This window comes from Corylus avellana, chromosome ca2 (assembly GCF_901000735.1).
Source record: "Corylus avellana chromosome ca2, CavTom2PMs-1.0".
Lineage (NCBI taxonomy): Eukaryota > Viridiplantae > Streptophyta > Magnoliopsida > Fagales > Betulaceae > Corylus > Corylus avellana.
The window spans coordinates 24,400,323-24,418,524 of NC_081542.1; the positions used below are offsets into that span (position 1 = coordinate 24,400,323).

General features: G+C 35.6%; 1 protein-coding gene across 1 annotated transcript; it reads right to left on the reverse strand.

The window, feature by feature from the left end:
• Positions 1–930: 930 nt before the first annotated feature.
• LOC132169394 (disease resistance protein RPM1-like) lies at positions 931–17,845 on the reverse strand. Its single transcript, XM_059580431.1, has 4 exons — positions 17,651–17,845; positions 2,791–5,523; positions 1,710–1,905; positions 931–1,223 (listed from the first exon to the last, which is right to left on the reverse strand). The coding sequence occupies exons 1-4, from the start codon at positions 17,843–17,845 to the stop codon at positions 931–933; spliced, it is 3,417 nt and encodes a 1,138-aa protein (XP_059436414.1).
• Positions 17,846–18,202: the final 357 nt, after the last annotated feature.

Genomic DNA, 18,202 nt, shown 5'->3' on the forward strand with positions numbered 1-18,202 from the left:
CAGCTATAATAAGCATTTTAACTACTCTGCTAAAGATGCTCTAGGTGTATTTCTATGTTCTTCTTTTCCTTCGACAAACCAAAAATTCTGGTTGTCGCTGACAAAAAAGGAAAAAATAAAATAACAATACAACTCAAAAGATAATGTATAAACAACGTGTCAACAATACAACTCAAAAGACAATGTATAAACAACGCGTTCTTTCCACTGGTCGTAAAGGAGAGAATCTAATCTTGACATGTGTGCCAAATACGTGGTTCCGATTTTGTTGAAGATTTGGAGGGTTTTGTTGCTTTGTCTAGTTAAGAGTCAGCAATTAGTCTTTAAGTGTCAAATTAAGTCGTGTTAAAATATAGGTAAAACATTATTTAGACTAACTTCAATATGAATTTTTTAATTAAATAAGTTAAACCTTTCAACTTTGCAGTTAATTTCGTGTTGGGTTCATGTTGGATTTACAAGTCGTGTAAAAATTGACAGCCTAAATATCGTAGATCGGATTCAAATCATGTCGAGACATGGGTATAAAGACTATATAGGTTAATTTCAACTGTAACTCGCTAATTTCATGTTAAGTTCGTGTCGAATTCACAAGTCGTATAAAAGCATTTTTGTACTAATCCATAGTGACTCTTAGAAGTGAATAACATGGTGTTACAACATACATTAGCATGTTGAGACAGTTTTAAACTTTTTTTTTTTTTTTAATTGAAATGTGGAAAAGGGCTACAAGGGAGGATCTTTCCCACTCTTGATTCGTAAGGAAGAGAGAATGGGAGAACTTAAGGGAATGCTACCAAACACAAGGTAGGTAGCGGCCCATTTAACTAAACTGTGTGCATAGAAATTAGCACATTTAGACACTTTGAAAGCATTCCATCTTTGAAAGGAGGATAGGTTAAGAGCAATGTCAGATACAATAGCGGCAAACTACCAAGAAGAAAATAGATGAGGCTGATTCACAGCAAGAATCACAAGAAGCACATCCCTTTCTAAATCAAAACACCTGAAACCTGAAGTAGAAGCCAAATGAGTGGCAAGAAGAGCAACTGCAGCTCCACCCAAGAGGACATCCGAAGAATGGAGTTTTTGAGTAGCAGCAAGAACAATATTTCCTGAGCAATCCATGATCATAGCTGCTACTACTGCCCAATTGCCTTTAACTGCAACATCAAAATTTCCTTTAAAAGAACCTGACCGGGGAGGGAGTGTTGTGCAAATATCTATATAAATTAATAGGCAAATAATTGAACGTTTAACTCACAAGTGCACAAGATCAATATTGTAGTATATGGTACAAGTACGAGATTATTCCCACGAGGATTGCTAAATTTTTCTTAAAATAAATTCTGTAAGTAAAACAAAACAAAGATTGATTTTGAGTTGATAATAATAAAATGTAGGACATTGATATCCACCACTAATCATACTTGATAATATAACAATATGCCAATGATCCAATCATATTATGAATACTTAATGTTTGCCAACCTAAAAGTATGGGTGTCTATTCCTTAAGCTATTGATTTCCCTAAGCAACAAATTGGGTATGAGTGTCTACTCTAATTTTTTTATTTCTTAAAGAATTTAACATGGGTGTCTACTAAGGTTTTTTTTAAGAAAGCATAAATCTATGGAAATCGACAAACACATGAGGCCTAGGGTATGGGTGTCTACTTCCAGTTCCCTATGTTGATTAACCTAAGAACCCAGTGTGGAGCAAAGGGACTTGGGCAAGAGAAAAAGAGGCGTAATATAAGAAGGAATAACATTAGCCACAGAATTCACAAGAGTAGTCTTGGCTTCCTGGGATAAAAGTCTGGCTTTCCAACTAGAAACCTTAGCCAAAATTCTATCCTTTAACTCAATGAAAGTATCCTTCTTGGTTGCGTACTTGCGTGTATCCTGGTTCAAATATATATAAAATAAAATAAATAAAAAAAGAAAAAATAAAATTGTACTAGTCCATAGTGAGTCTTATTGTCAATAACATGGTGTGACAACATAGATTAGCATATTGAGACAGTTCTAAACTTATTATCACTAGTGTGATACTAATCACTTTTACCATTCTTATTTAAAATAATATCCCACCGTACATGAAATTCTAACATTCTTTTCTCATTTAGCTTATTTAGCTTTTGCAGGAATTGTATAATGGTATACCTCATGTTTGACCTAGCTGTGTAGGTTGAAAATTGAATTCTTTCTACTCATTGAAGCCTTGGTTGTACGCAGATTATAGCTTAAAATAAATTAGTTAGTTCATTCATTTGGTTACTTTATTATTCGCGGGAACTATTCATGCTGAATAGTTATTCTTCTTAATGAGAAATAGATACTCTTAATTTTCTTTTTTTCTTTTGAAGAATTGACGGATGCTTCTGCTTTTTGGCTCAAAATTCCACAAAATTTTTATGGTCCCAGATAGAGATGGAAAATATCAAATAAATAAGCACAAAAAAACAAGGAACACAATTTGAAGTGTAAAAGTAAAAGGTTGTGGTTACATTTCAAACTGTAGCTTAGGTTGGACCTGACCGGCCAATGCAAGTCTGCCTTATACAGCCACATAATGTAAAGAATGTTATCATTACATATAGCATAACTTAAAAAAAGTCATGGAAATCCTATGGCCTAGAGGCGCATACCTTGTTTATCACTCAACCGCATCGCAGTTTGATCCTCCAAGACTCACCTTTGCAAATGCTCCAACAAGTCTGAGTCACCGAGTTGATATATTTGATATCTTTCTCCTTTAATCCTATACCTGAGACGGATAGTAGTTACCTTCTTAACTTTCCAATAATCTTCGCCTCCATCTGGCTGCATACGCAGCACAAATTCTTCATGCATTTCATAGAAGTCAAGAATCTTTAGACTTTTCAAGTGTTGGATTCCAATGGGTAACTCTTTCATCTGAGGGCATGGTCCAATCTCTAGTTGCTCAAGATTGGGCAGTGATCCTCTGTCTATTTCCACCATCTTTAATGTTTTCAACTCTCTAAGTGTGAGCTTCTTCAATTTTCGAAAACCGCCTTCATCAAAATGCAGCTGCTCCCCATCATACACATGACTGAGGGTAAGGTTAATTAGATTAGGCAAAGCTTGGACACAGGGTAGTGGATCTTCCTCTAATGATGAGAAATATAAGACTAGTGTGAGTAGATTTTGAAGTTCTGGAATCCAATTGGGCAACTTCTTCAATCGACCCCATAGAGAGATATGCTCTAGAAATGGAGGTGGGGATGAAATTGATTGTAAGTCTATAATCTCATCTTCGTTAATTGAGAAAACAAGCAAATATCTAAGGTGTACCATATTTTGAATGGAGGTACAAAGAGCCCTCCCAAATTCTGCAGTCATATTTGAAATACCTAACGTCCTCAACTGACTCAACTTATTGAGCTCTTCAAATAAAACAACCCCATGATGATTTACCTCAATAATTAATAGGGCCTCCAAGTCCTTTAAACATCGAAGCCTTTCAGGTACTTTTACTCCTCGAACTGAATAAAAGCTTCTTTCAATTTCTAAGTCATGAGAATGAGCTAAAATCTGTCTCAGCTTATAAAGCCTAAATATTTCAATTGGTAGCTCACGCACCGCGGTTTCCATGACATTTAGTGTCAGCAGATTATATAGCATACCCACTGACTTTGGAAGTATCTTCACTTTTGTTCTCCTCAAACTTAAGTACTTCAAATGGAATAAACTACCCACTTCTTGAGGAAGATAATCAATAGGAGCATCTTCAAAATCTAACACTTTCAAAAGCTTGAACTTTTTGAACAATTTAACTATGAAAGAATTGGGCATTTCATTAATGTTGAAGAGAAAAACAGAACGAACCCGAGAGTACTCACTTCTCTCAAAAACATCTTCTCTGGCATCGTGGATGGATAGGCACCGACTTATACCATGGGAAGTGGTATCACCTGCTTCCAGAACTTGAGATAAATTCAACTCTCCAGCCTTCGATAGGATGGTTTCACGCAGCAGATCATGGATTATATACTTTCTATGCATCTCATTATCAAGCTCCCCAAATGAAACTTGAACCAAGTTTCTGTGGATGAGCTCCTTCAAGTATTCTTCTGCCACATCTTCCAATGATTTTCCCTTCTTTCCTTTTATAAAGCCCTCAGCTGCCCATAGTTGACGTAATCTTGCACCTGTGATTGAGTAGTCCTCTGGAAAAATGCCGAAGTACAAGTAGCAAGACTTTAGGTAGCACGGAAGATCATGATAACTAAGAGAGAGAATTTTTGTTACACTTGTAAGGTGTGGATTACATTCTAGCTCAGAACTAAGGCTATCATGCAACTTTTTCCATTCTAATGGCACCTTTTCCTTTGTTGACAAAAGACCACCTATGGCAACAATTGCAAGTGGCAAGCCTTCACATTTTTTGAAAATGTCCATCGACAGTTTCACCAACTCTTTGGGACAACACCTTTGAAGCTCGGACTGGAATGCCTTTCTACAAAACAATTCCCAAGCCTTGTCTTGAGATAGAGGTTGTAGCTTGTGGATTTGATCGAATAAAGATTCTTTACAAGATACACCAATGAGATCACTGCGTGTTGTGATAATAATCCTGCTTCCTCTATCATTGCATGGTAAAGCATGCTTTACAATTTCCCAAAACTCTGTCTTCCAAACATCATCAAAAATCACAACATACCTCTTTTGCTGTAAATATTTCCTCAGCTGGCTAATTAGTGTGATCTCGTCTATCATGTCTATTTTCCATGGAGTCATTTCATTTTCATGGTAGACTTGCTTTATCATGGACATGAGTATCTTCTGGATGTTGTATGACTGAGACACTGTGATCCAAACATGACAGTTAAAATGTCCTTTCACAAATTCATTCTCATATACTTTCTTAGCAAGAGTTGTTTTACCAATTCCGCCCATGCCTACCACTGACATCACAGAGCGTTTAGATGCTTCCCCCACCAACCAGCTTACAAGTTCATCCCTCGTAGCCTCAATCCCCACAACTTCATCTTCCTCAATGAAAAGTGAACCCACTCTAGGGTCATGCCATGTAACATTGGATTCACTGCTACATGATCCTTGCTCTATGAAACGAAAACCATATCTTTCGCTTCTTTCTTTGATTTCACGGACTGATATTTTGATATCGTGAATCTTGGTAGCTATGTCATGACGTGGTTTTAGTTTTGTGAGTATGTGGCCAATTTTGTGGAGAAAACCAATAAGACTTTGCTGATGACGATGTTGTGCCACTTGAAGAACATATTCATCTATTACGTCTTCTATATGGTAGGCTGCTTCTCTCACTTGTTTCACCCACATCTTGACGCCGTCTTGCAGGTTTCCTTTATTTGCATCTTTGAGGAAACATTGGATGCTCTCCAATTCATCTCTAATGTCCACAACTTCTTGATGGACTCCCTTTAGCAGTTTTGATTCATGAACGATTAGCTGAACCAGCTTGTCAATGACAAGGATCACAACAGTTTCGGTCATGGTTCCCTCTCTGATTTTCACCTAGTGAATGAAATTGTCATTGTTAGAAAAGAATTTGGGCTAACTGACACATCCCAAGCGCATAGCAGGACATGACACTGACTAAGAACTGTTTTTGTTTTTGTTTTTTTTTTTTATAAGAAATCAAAATATCATTAAAAAGTGTAAGCGTAACTTAGATACAAAAGAATTATGGAAGAGAAACACCAAGCTAAAATGAGAGAAAGAAAAAAAAATCTGAAAACTAAGCAAATTGAGGAAGACAAACGGAAATGTTCAAAGGTAAAGAGTATTGAATAACAAAGACTATTTATACTAAGAACTTATATTAAACCTAACTGAAACATTTTCTTACAATTCTATTTCATCTAAGAACCAACTATTTGCACTACCAAATTACTGAAGAAAACGTCAATTAGAGATCTATTAATAATGCCACAAAACTTAATAACAAAATAAATTTTCTAGTTAAAGTACGCCATAACTACCTAACACAATAACTCAAAAATCCCAATTCTTCTCTAACATATATTCTCCCTGCAGCATAGTTTGGGTCCAATGTACTTATAAACTACAAACTCCAACTCTAACAAATACAACGACATACTTATTGAAACCTCTACATCTAACTAGACTCCAATAATCAGGTAACTAAGTATCTCAACTTGAGGAACCTCCTGCTAATTCTGAAATTAAAAAAAATAAGAAATAAAAACAAACAAACAAATTAAGAATGGGGGCTAATGCCGTGTAAGAAGCATAGATAATAGGATTAGAAAATGTCAATCATTCCCCACAACCATAAGTAATATAAACTAATGCATTTACCAAGATCATGGAATTTTCTCTACGAACAAGTAAAAGAAAATGTCCAGCAATATAAAAATAATTTTACTTTCATGAACATGGTTCAAGAATCGCATTTAAACAAGTAAAATGATATTTTTCAAATTCCATTAGCTAAGCAACATACCTCGCTTGCTACCAAACCAAGTTGCCTTCCAAAAGTTGTAATAACTTACTTGTGCCCAAAACTATTTATAACAGCTGATAGAAGCTTGAAAAACTACTATTTATTCTAATAAACTAAATTTAAAATAAGAAAAACCAATACTATGAGTAACAATAATAACATAACAATAAATACACCCTAATTCATAAAGCCTCAACCTCATTTCTACAAACAAACTAAACTTGGCAGGCCTTAAACTAAGGAGTAACACTAGAAGTTCATCTTGTCTCATTTCAAGATTAATGTGACTTCTAAAACCAAAATTGTGCTTGTGATTGATCACTATTGAATTTTGATTAAATTATAAATTTAAAAACTACCTCATTTTTTGAAGAATACAAGAGTGACTTGTAGAATTATTTCAAACTAAGACATGACAGCATTGGAATTTCCTCCAAATTCTTACAAACACCCCATTACTGCACATACATAGTTGTCAAATGCATGCTTCCCTATCCTTTACCACCCCTAACAAAAGCACACAAGCCAATAATGACCACTCTGAATTCTTGATAAGTACCTCAATTTCTTCTGCTAACCTACTAATAATGTCTTAGATAAATTCACATATGTTAGTTCGTGTTGGCTTAATTGAGTTCCAAAATGTAGATGCTACTGTTCACAGGCTCAAACACTGATATAGAATGCTCAGAATCCAATCTCTACCATTCATAATGTAGATTCATGTGTTATGAACGTCCCTGCAAAATTTCAGCTCAATCGGACCACAAACGCCAATCGATCAGAGCTGTTGATCAAGGCTGGACAGCATTTCCAGAATGCTGTTTCACCAGGTCCGGACAAGCCTTCCCCGAGTCCGGACCGCATTTCTAGAAACTTCATTTTTGCTCCGCAAGGCCATGTCCGGACATCCCATTAACTTGTCCGAACACCTCGTAAGTTTTAGGCTCAAAAATGTGATTTTAAGTGGGTTAGATCTAGGGTTTTGTCGGGGGTATATATACATCATTATAGAAGAGAGATGTACGAATTTTTGCCCCAGAGAGTTCATCGGAGGCTGTGCTAAGAGAGATCATATGTGGTGAGCGTTAAATTGAATCTCTTAGAGTTTTAGTTATTCTTTTGATAAATCTACGGTTGAGAAATCTATCGGAAGAGTCCGGTAAAGGAGAATCACATTGAAGAAGATTGTGAGCAAGGAGACAAGTTGTAGGTTTGTCGATGTTATAGAGCCAAGGTCTTACAAAGGGTTGTAAGTGTTCCTAGTGTCTGTAATCTCTGGATAATCTTTTGATAGTGATTTCCTAAGTTTGGCTACCCTGGAGAGGTTTTACTTTTAGATCGGTTTCTAAAAGTTTTCTTCTTCGTAACCAAAATATCTGTGTCTGCCTCTTTATTGCTTTATATATTTTGGGGGATTGAATTGTTTATTACTTCATAGTATTAATTCCGCATAAATTATGATAAACAAGTTTTTGGAGTCAGCATAGCGTTTTTCAATTGGTATCAGAGCGGGTTCACTCTGTTTGGATTAAATTCCTGAGTGAGATCTATTGACTCCTGTTTGCTATGAATACTTCTCAAGGGGAATATGATCTTATAAACTCCTTCAACAATTTGTTGGAAAAATTCACTCTTTTGAGACATCAATACACAAATTGTTTGGAGGATTTTTAAGATCTTAAACATGTGAAAGAATCTATGGCTACTAAATTGTCTGAATCACATGTTTTCATTGATTCTTTAAAATATGAAAATCTTGTTTTAGGTTCTAAAGTTGATTTTTTAGAAAATAAATTAAAAGAGTCAGAAACTCAATTGGAAAAATTCTCTAGCAATTCCCTTGAGAATATGTTGCATACTCAGAACTCTAATTGTAATAAATCTGAGTTAAGTTTTGATTGTCATGTTGCTTTGTCTTCTAACAATGATTCTACTTCCGAGATAATATTTGTTAAATCAGAAAAAGTAGAAGACTCTTTGTTTAAAAGAAAAACAGCAGCTACCTTGACCTCACAAGGTAAGAAAGTTAAGAAAATTTATATTGAACCTTGTGTATCTTACCCCAAGTATAGAGTCGTCCATCCTCCTAGGAATTTACCTCCTAAAAGGTTTATCCCTACTTGTCATCATTGTTGAAAAGTTGGTCACATTCGACTCAACCATTTTAAATTGAAACCTCATATGCATAAAAAGAAAAATTCTGTTTCTAGGAAAGAGCCTTTGGGGTTATGTACAATGATGATGGGAGGTTTGTCTAGATTAAGTAAGATTGAAAATGTTCACGTCTCTACACCTTCTTTCAAGAAGGTTTGGGTTATGAAGGATTATACCATTCACCTATTGAGGGGGAGTGGTAATGATCTCACCTAAAGTTAGGTGAGTCAATAACATGCCTAGGATTAATTGTTTTGCTTATTTTTGAATATCCTAGAGCGTGTTATTTTTCTTTGCTTTGCATTTTTTTTTTTTTTTTTGCTTTATTGTTTATGCATTGCATTGTTTTTGTTGTTACACTTTTTGTATGAAGAGTGTATACATGGTTGTTTTGAGATTCTTGTTTTGAGGCAAATTCATAAAGGATTTTTCAAGAAATTCATATATCATGATCTTTGAAAAGCTTATAAATGAGATGTTGTGTGTGGACCACCAAGATTTTTGTCTACTTGCTAATCAAATGTTCAGGAATGTGTAATGTCTTGTGAAGACCTAGAAGTAGTTATTAAACCAAATCATTATTTTGTAGTGAGACCTATAAGATGTGATGAAAGTTTAATGCTAAAGGACATTCATGTCTTGCCTGTTGTAATCTCAATTCAAGCATGTTGTTTGGTTATGCATTGCATTTTTGTTTGTTTTGCATTTGTTTTCTTTCGTGTGCATTTCTTTTGTGAAAAATTTCAAAAAAACAAAAATATATTACTTTGATTGTTTCATTTTCTTTCTTTTGTCTTATGCACCTAGATAGTCCATTAATTTCTCATGTTGCTTTTTATGGATTTAATTCCTTGCGTCTTGAAATGTTCTTAATATGCATGAGATGAAAATTTGTGTCAATGGACTTGTTTTTGTGGTTACCTAAAGCCTGATCTTATGTGGTACATTTTGCCTATGCTTTATCTCTTGTACACATTTAAGCTTAAATTAAGGTTTTGTTTCACTTTATTTGTAAGATCTGTTAGGTAACAATATGAGGTTTTTGACTAGTCATATTCTTCAAATTGACCATATGCTAGTTGAACCTAGGGCTTAAAAATTCTTGCTTTCTCTTTTGTGATAAGCACCAAAAGTTTAAGGACACTTTCTGAAAGAGAAAAATAAACAAGATAGTGAAACAAATAAAATCAAAAGATCATATTCCAAAAGGAATTTATTTCACTATGTTCAAACTTGTGCAAAATGTTTTACAAAGAAAAATGTATAGGATGAGAGTGGCTTGACCCTAGTATGATAACGTTTGACTTTTGATTTGATATACTTGTCAAAACCTCATGGTGGTGAAACTTTCTCTTCATTTTGTAAGTTGAAATTTTTTCTCTTTGGATGGCTTACACACATACCACACAAGCATGGGTGGAATGAAACATTTTCTTGGCTTGGGTTAAGCAATATGAGTTTCTTGCCATTTATAATCTCATGTATATTTTGCATATTTGGAGCATGTTTGGAATATTCATTGTGTAATACATGAGTCATTGATGTGTATATCATGTGTGTTCATTTGACTTTTGAGGGGGAGAAACATCTTTTGCACTTCCAGTTTCTTGTTGTTAATTGAGTCATACATTGAGGGGGAGTTTTGATAATGTTTCTTTATGATCGTGTATTTTACGTTATTTTTTTATCATGAGTTTTATTTATGTCTTCCTATTCGACACATGCCTTGATGTATTTTGTGAAGTATTTCAGGAAACATGAAGACCTTTTGTCATTCTGTGACAAAAAGGTGGAGTAAATATGGGGAGATGATGGGATTGGCTCGACATTTTGGTTTTGTCACTGAATTGCCAAAGGGGGAGTTTGTTAGTTCTTATGTTGACTTAATTCAGTTCCAAAATGTAGAAGCTACTGTTCATAAGCTCAAACACTGATATAGAATGCTCAGAATCCAATCTTCACCGTTCATAAGGTAGATTCATGTCTTATGAACGTCCCTGCAAAATTTCAACTCAATCGCACCACAAACACCCATCGATCGGAGCTGTTGATCAAGGCTAGACAGCATTTTCAGAATGCTGTTTCACCCGGTCCCGGTAGGCCTTCCTCGAGTCCGGACCGCATTTCCAGAAACTCCATTTTTGCTCTGCAAGGCCGTGTCCAGACAACCCATTAACCTGTCCGAACACCTCGTAAGTTTTAGGCCCAAAAACGTGATTTTAAGTGGGTTAGGTCTAAGGTTTTGTCTGGGGTATATATACATTATTATATAAGAGAGATGTACGGATTTTTGCTCCCAGAGAGTTCGTCGGAGACTATGTTAAGAGACATCATATGTGGTGAGCGTTAAATTGAATCTCTTAGAGTTTTAGTTATTTGTTTAATAAATCTATGGTTGAGAAGTCTATCGGAAAAGTCCGGTAAAGGAGAATCACGTTAAAGAAGATTGTGTGCAAGGAGACGAGTTGTAGGCTTGTCGATCTTACAGAGCCAAGGTCTTGCAAAGGGTTGTAAGTATTCCTAGTGTCTGTAATCTCTGGATAATCTTTTGATAGTGATTTCCTGGGTTTGGCTTCCCCGGAGAGGTTTTACTTTTAGATCGGTTTCTAAAAGGTTTTATCTTCGTAACCAAAATATCTGTGTCTGTCTCTTTATTGCTTTATATATTTTTTGTAATTGAATTGTTTATTACTTCATAATATTAATTCCGCATAAATTGTGATAAACAAGTTTTTGGAGTCGGCAAAGCGTTTTTCAACATAAATAATGTTTATTTGTTTACAATTAACGATAAGTTCTGTATTTCTCATCCCATAACCATCATATAGTTCATCAGTACGAGACCCAGCATTTCATACATGCCCATCAAACCCCTATAAACTACATGACCATGTTTCAGCGGTCACACATTTGGTCACTGCTTTTTGACAGGCATACCAATTCTAAGGCGAAGACAACCATATTGTCAAACCTACTTCTTAGCTAGCCTGCGTCAAGAGTTAAGCGTTCAAATAGAAGAAATAATCTTGCAGCAGATTCTGCAACAAAGAAACATCAGAAAATCCTACTCCATTTAGTTCTACGAAGACCAGAGAAGTATCACTTCCCCCTATTGTAAGAATCACTTTGACCATTTTATTCAACTATTTTTCGTTCTTTATTCACCAATATTATGTCATTCATATTTCCTTCTTCCAACTACTTCTCATAAACTCAAACACCCACAATCTAAATCTTCCCCTCTTAAGCAAACCCAACGAAAACAAGATTACCCACAAACCAAAAACAGAAAACCCACATAAAAATCCAATCTTTAAAGCAAAAGAAAAGAATGCCCAAAAAGAAGAGTCACGCTCAAGACACCCAAAAAAAAAAAAAAATCTATGCTCAAAAGAACGTTGCAGAAACTAGAGGAATTTGAAGCTTTTACCTTGAATTACGTTGGGTAAGGCTGCATTGAGTTTGACAAAAATGTTGCCAGAGGAAGGTAGCTTGCTGGTGGTGAGATGGCTGCTGTTTTTAACTTGTGTGGTAGCCCAAACGTTGGAGAAATTAGCTTCAGTTTCAGTTAAAAGTTTGAAAAAGTTAGAGACACAAAAAGGGGGTCTTGGCTTTACAAAACTATATGGTGGTCATGTGAGTATTATCATATAGGCTTCTGATTTACTGGCCTCCTGGTGGCTCATGCAACTAGTTTCCTTTTTCCATATTCGTATGATGCCTTAGAGAGTGGGTTGGAGAAATTTAGTCCACTCAGGAAATTTCTGTCCAATTAAGGAATTCTCCTTGGAAATTAAACTCATTCCCACTTGACCATTTCTTGCTCTTGACTAATCAGCACACAAGTCAATTGAACCAGAATACACGCAACTCTTTGAGATTTTTTAGAGCGTAAAATTTAATCTATGCTTTGCTTAATTCTTTGAATGTCACCTTTCCAATCAATTTCCAGATCTGTAGCATATTCCGGCAAATCATGTCTTTGGCCGATGCCGGCCAGTACATCACAACTTTCTCAAATAAAAAGTGATTTCTTTGTTTTTCCATCTCTGCTACAAGTGCATTCCCAATTACAATATCCTTCGATGTCTATACCATCAGTGACAATATTTCTTCTGTATGCTTGATATTTCTTTCACCATTAGTCAATGATTTGCTCCTAGAGAATAAGCAAATAAAAAACAAAAGATAGGTTGAAAATTTAAGGATGCTACTCTTAAGGTTTCGTGTAAACAAACCTTTAGAACGACTAAAGGAAATCGAATAAAAAACAAAAAAAATTGAAAAAATTTCACCTTGTAGATCACTAAAAGCATATATAGAAAGAAGACAAATAAGAACTGTTGTAGAGCCTGAACATCAACGGACTCATCACTATTTTATTCAAAAAAAAAGTTGGGAGAGGTTTCTTCCTTCCTTCCTCTTAAGAGCAATCACTTCCGGCTCAACAAATATTTAGTTAAAATTTAGCTAAGAAAAAAAACACATTTTTCTATTTTAGCTATCCATATTTTCAAATCACCTACATCCGGCTCAATATTTCACCATTCACTTTCACTTTTCTATTTAAAATATTATTTATTTATCTACTTTTCTTATTCCCAAGGAAGAGAGAGAGCAAAATTACTTTTATTATTAATATGCTGAGCATTATAGCCGTTCAAGAAATCCTTAATTTAGTTAAAATTGAACTGGACGTGAAACATTTTTTTTTTACATTGCTAGTTAAAATAGCCAAAAGGCTAATTTGTTGAGGCAAATATGAATGTTCTGTGTTACACTGTATTTTTGTAGTCTATCATATTCTTCAAAAGTCACTTGAACCAGGATACACGCAACAGATTTGAGATTTGGAAGAGGGCAAAGAGACTATTAAGCTGTATTATCATATTCTTCAACAGCAAATAACACTGTAGCTCCACTTTTCCTTCGACCAACCAAAAGTCTGGTCCAATATTAATTATTCAGTTGACCGGCAAACAAGATAAAAATGGTCGGCTAAGTAAGAAGGTCAAGCTTCGGTTTGGTTTGGGCTTTGTGGTGGCAGAGACAACGTGAGTCCTTCACAAAGAAAAAACAAAACAAAAAGAGTCAAAAGCCATCGCATAACCACGCGTTAACCTTTCCACCACTGATCGTAAAGGAGACGGTGATCTTTTTCCACTACTGATTAAAGGAGACAGTGACCTTGACCTATGTGCCCAACTATGTGGCTCCGGCCGCAATGGCGGATCCAAGAATTCATTCTACCGGGGACGTCAACAAGTTATAATGATAATTTTTTTTTTTTCTCTTTATATATTATATTTTTATTATAATATGGTAAGTACAATCAAAAAAAAAAAAAAAATATCACAATATATGTATCACAAAAAGCATATTTATCTGACTTCATAAATATATGCTAAATTGATATATCAGTTACCATGTAAGCACTAGCACTATTACAAGAGAGTAGCACAAAAAAAAAAAAAAAAAATTTTGATGCTTTAATTATTCATGTATCTCGTGTCTCTAGGAACTAGGAATCAAATATATTTATAAACATAAAGCAAGTTAAGCAACCAAGGAGATCTCAAATATTCATTACTCACAAAGTCAGTCAAAAGTGGAGTGTGGAGCCCAATTCAAGTTTTGTCTCTAATGGGTATTTGATGGCTTCAAGAGTGATCACAAATAGCCTTCCCAAGTTCCCATCTCAGAAATATCTCTCCCCACTACGGCACTGTGGCACAGTCGGCACTAGTACCAATCCCTTATGCCTCTGTTTCTCACCACTCTCACACTGTCACACACACACAATCAAACTTTCTTTCTCTGTTTCCCTTCTGAGTTCTGAACCAGTGAACCACCAAAAACCGAATCACCATGTTAGACAAATGAGTTAAACCAACAAAACCCATAAACTAAAACCAAACAAAGTTCATGAAAATCAATCAAAGAAAACAAAAAACGAAAATTAGTCAGATGGGCTATCACCGTGGGCGGCCGTGGCGTGAAAATGCCGGTGGTGCGGCTAAGTAATTCAAGGTCGATGGCGATGGGAGACGGAGTGCTGCACAGCCTGCACAGTCCACGCTTGAGCCGCAAGACAGTTTGGAGTCTGGAAGAGGGGTTAGGGATTTAGGGTAAGATTAATTTTTTTTTTTTCTTTTGTTTAGTGTATTGCCGTGGACACTGGAGTGTTGAGACTAGTTTTTTTTTTTTTTTTTTTTTTTTTTTTTTAGGACTGTAAAAATATTTTACAGGGGCTGAAATTTTTTAGCAGGGGCACCCTCCAACTTTTAACTTAAAATTACTTAATAATTTTTTTTTTTTTTTTTTTTACCGGGGGCGCCCACCCCTGGGTCGCCCCCTGTCTCTCCGCCACTGTCCGGCCGAGATCGTTGGAGAGTTGGCCATGGCATGGCATGGTGGGCAATTGATGTTTGAGTGTTAAGTTCACGTCATGTCAAAAATAGGACAAACTTTATTTAATTTAAGTTTAATAATTTAGGTAGAATATTTTCGGATGTCATAATTATTGGAATTTAGAAGACTGCTTGTTTTAACAATATAAAAGCAAATATGCAAAGGTGAACAATATAGGTAAGATAATTTTTATATGGAGTTTGAATTGAAGTTTAGAGGATTTACTTTTCTTAACTTTTTTTATGATGGTTTTGAATGCAATATAGAAGCAAATTAATATTCTAAGGGCCCGTTTAATTTGCGGAATAAACCCTTAAAATGAAATAATTATTCTTATAGAATAGTCATTCTTTTATTTGATAAAGGTCTATTCCTAGAGATAGTTATTTCAATACACTAAAAAATTAGCAGAAAGAATAGATTTTCTAAAAAATCATCTTATTATTTTTTATTTTATTTTAACCCTAAAATTTGTTTTTTATTAAAAAAAAAAAAGAAAAATGTTGAATTGCAGGGAGTGGCCGGCCACCCCTATAATGACCTGGAGGTGGTCGCACCACCCCTAGAGCACCTTGGGGTGGACCCCCGAGGTACCCGGGGGTGGCGCAACCACGCCCGGTGGATTTGGGGGTGGCCGAGGCTCATTGATCTCTTTCTTCGTATCCTCGATTTCTCTCTTCAGTCTCGTTTCTCTGGCTACCAGTTTCGCTTCGACCGGTACGCGATTATGAACGTTGAAATCAGCTCCGAAATGCTCCAGTCCGTGGAGGTGTCATCATCGTCGCTGTCCAATGCACACACAAGTGTAGACCCTGAACCCATTTTTGCCTCTTTCGGCATAGTAAAAAGCCGATTTCAAAACCCAAACTCACCAAAACAGAGAATCTTCAAGAGAGTAGGCAAAAGCAGATTTCAAAATCCCACACCCACCAAAAGACTCTCAAATTTGAATGATGTTGGAGATTAGGGTTTCGAAGTTGGAGGAAGATGCCACAATGTCGGTGAACGATGGGCTAATGCCTTTGAAAGAATTGAGAATGTGAATAAGGTTAACGCTGTTCATGTGAAAATGGAGGATGATGCGATTGATTGTGATGGAAATACAAGTGCGATCAAAGGAAATACGGCCACTCCAATGGGGTTGCCGGCCGGCCACCCCTGCAATTCAACGTTTTCCTTTTTTTTTCTTTTTTTTTTTTTCTTTTTTATTATTATTATTTTTTTATTTTATGTAAATAAGTTTTGTTTTTTTATTTAAAAAAAAAAAAAGAAGTGTAGGGTTTTTGGTAATTTTGGTTAACTCCAATTAGACTACATATGTTGTTACCAAACTAAGGATAGAAATAGCTATTCCATTCCACTTTCCTCTATTTCTGGAAATAGCTATTCATTTTCCTAATGGAATACTCAATTCGTAAGCCAAACGAGCCCTAAATTTAACAACATAGGTGAAGTATTTTTCGATGCAGTCAACATTGAAATCTAGAGTACAAGCTTATTTTAACTTTTTGGACGGTGGTTTTCGACGTAATATAGATGCAAATATGCAAAGGTTAGGTTAGATATTATCATATGCAGTCTGCAATATTGGAATTTAGAGGATCAACTTGCCTTTTAACTTTTCATAAGATGGCTTCAGTTTTTAACTTGTGTGGTAGCCCAAACGATGGAAAGATTAGCTTCAATTTCAGTTAAAAGTATGGAAAGGTTACAGACAAAAAACAGGGAGTCTTGGCTTTACATAACTATACGGTGATATGATGCTATCTTAACCACAGATAAGAGTATTATTATATAGGCTCCTGATTTGCTCGATCTTCTGTTGACTCTAACCAGTTTTCTTTTCATATTCGTATGATGCCTTAGAGAGTACGTTGGCTGGAGGAGGAAATTTCTTTCCAATAAGTAATTCTCCTTGGAAACTCATCCCCTATTGACCATTATTTCTTAATACCTCTCAGTAGAGAAGTCTAGATGCAGTGTGCAGTGAGAACATCCGGATTACTCTTAGACTAATCAGCTCACAAGAAAATTGAACCAGGATACACGCAATCAATTAATATTTGCAACTCCTTTGAGATTTGGAAGATTTGTACTATGTATTTTTCTGTACCTTTTATAAAATAACTTCTATAAATACAGTCAAAAACTAAGTTCTTTGTACCTTCTTAGTAAAAGAATGCCATCTCAGCATGGAACACAAAAACAAGGGAAAAAAAAATAAATCAAAAACAGCTCAAGCATAGAAATCTCATCTTGAACAAAAGCAAGCATCTCACTGAAGCACATAGTTTAAAAATTATAACTCTTCATTCAATTGAGATATGCTTACAGCTTATACAGCTACCTGCTTATTCATAAAGGAGCGTAAATAATCCTAATACTACTAACATATGATGAAGGTGGAATAATCAGATGGTAGATAATTGTCGATTCGTAGACCTTGCAGAATCATAAATGCAATGAACTACAATGTGGTTGTAGCCTCTACTCTGTCATATTCCTGCATCACGCACACTTGCAGACGCTCCAACAAGTCTGACTCACCTATCTTGTATATTTGATATCGTTCTCCTTAATCCTATAGCTGAAACAGATAGTAGTCACCTTCTTGACTTTCCAATAATCTTTGCCTCTATTTGGCTGGAAATGTAGCACAAATTCTCTCTGCATTTCATAAAAGTCGACAATCTTTAAGCTTTTCAGGTGCTGGATTCCAGATGGTACCTCCTTCATTTGTGGACATGGCCCAATCTCTGGTTGCTCAAGAACAGGCAGTGATCCTCTTTCTATTTCCACCATCTTTAATCTGTTCAATGTTTTAGTGTGAGCTTTTTAAGCTTTTGAAAACCACCTTCCTCAAAAGGCAGCCGTTTGTTAGGAAATTAATCCTATTTCCCAAGACTTGTGAGATGCGAAAAATAAAAAGAATGCGGAATAATAAAGATAAGCAATCACACACGACACAAAGATTTAAGTGGTTCGGCTTAACAAGCCTACATCCACTGGCGGAGACGACCCAGAGAAAATTCACTATCAAAAGATGAGTACAAGAGAGTAACAGGGTGAGAAAACCACTCAAACCCAAAGCCCCAAATACACCCAATTCTCACTTTGCCCAAAGGAGAATAATAACAAAAGGGGAAAAGAAAACACTCT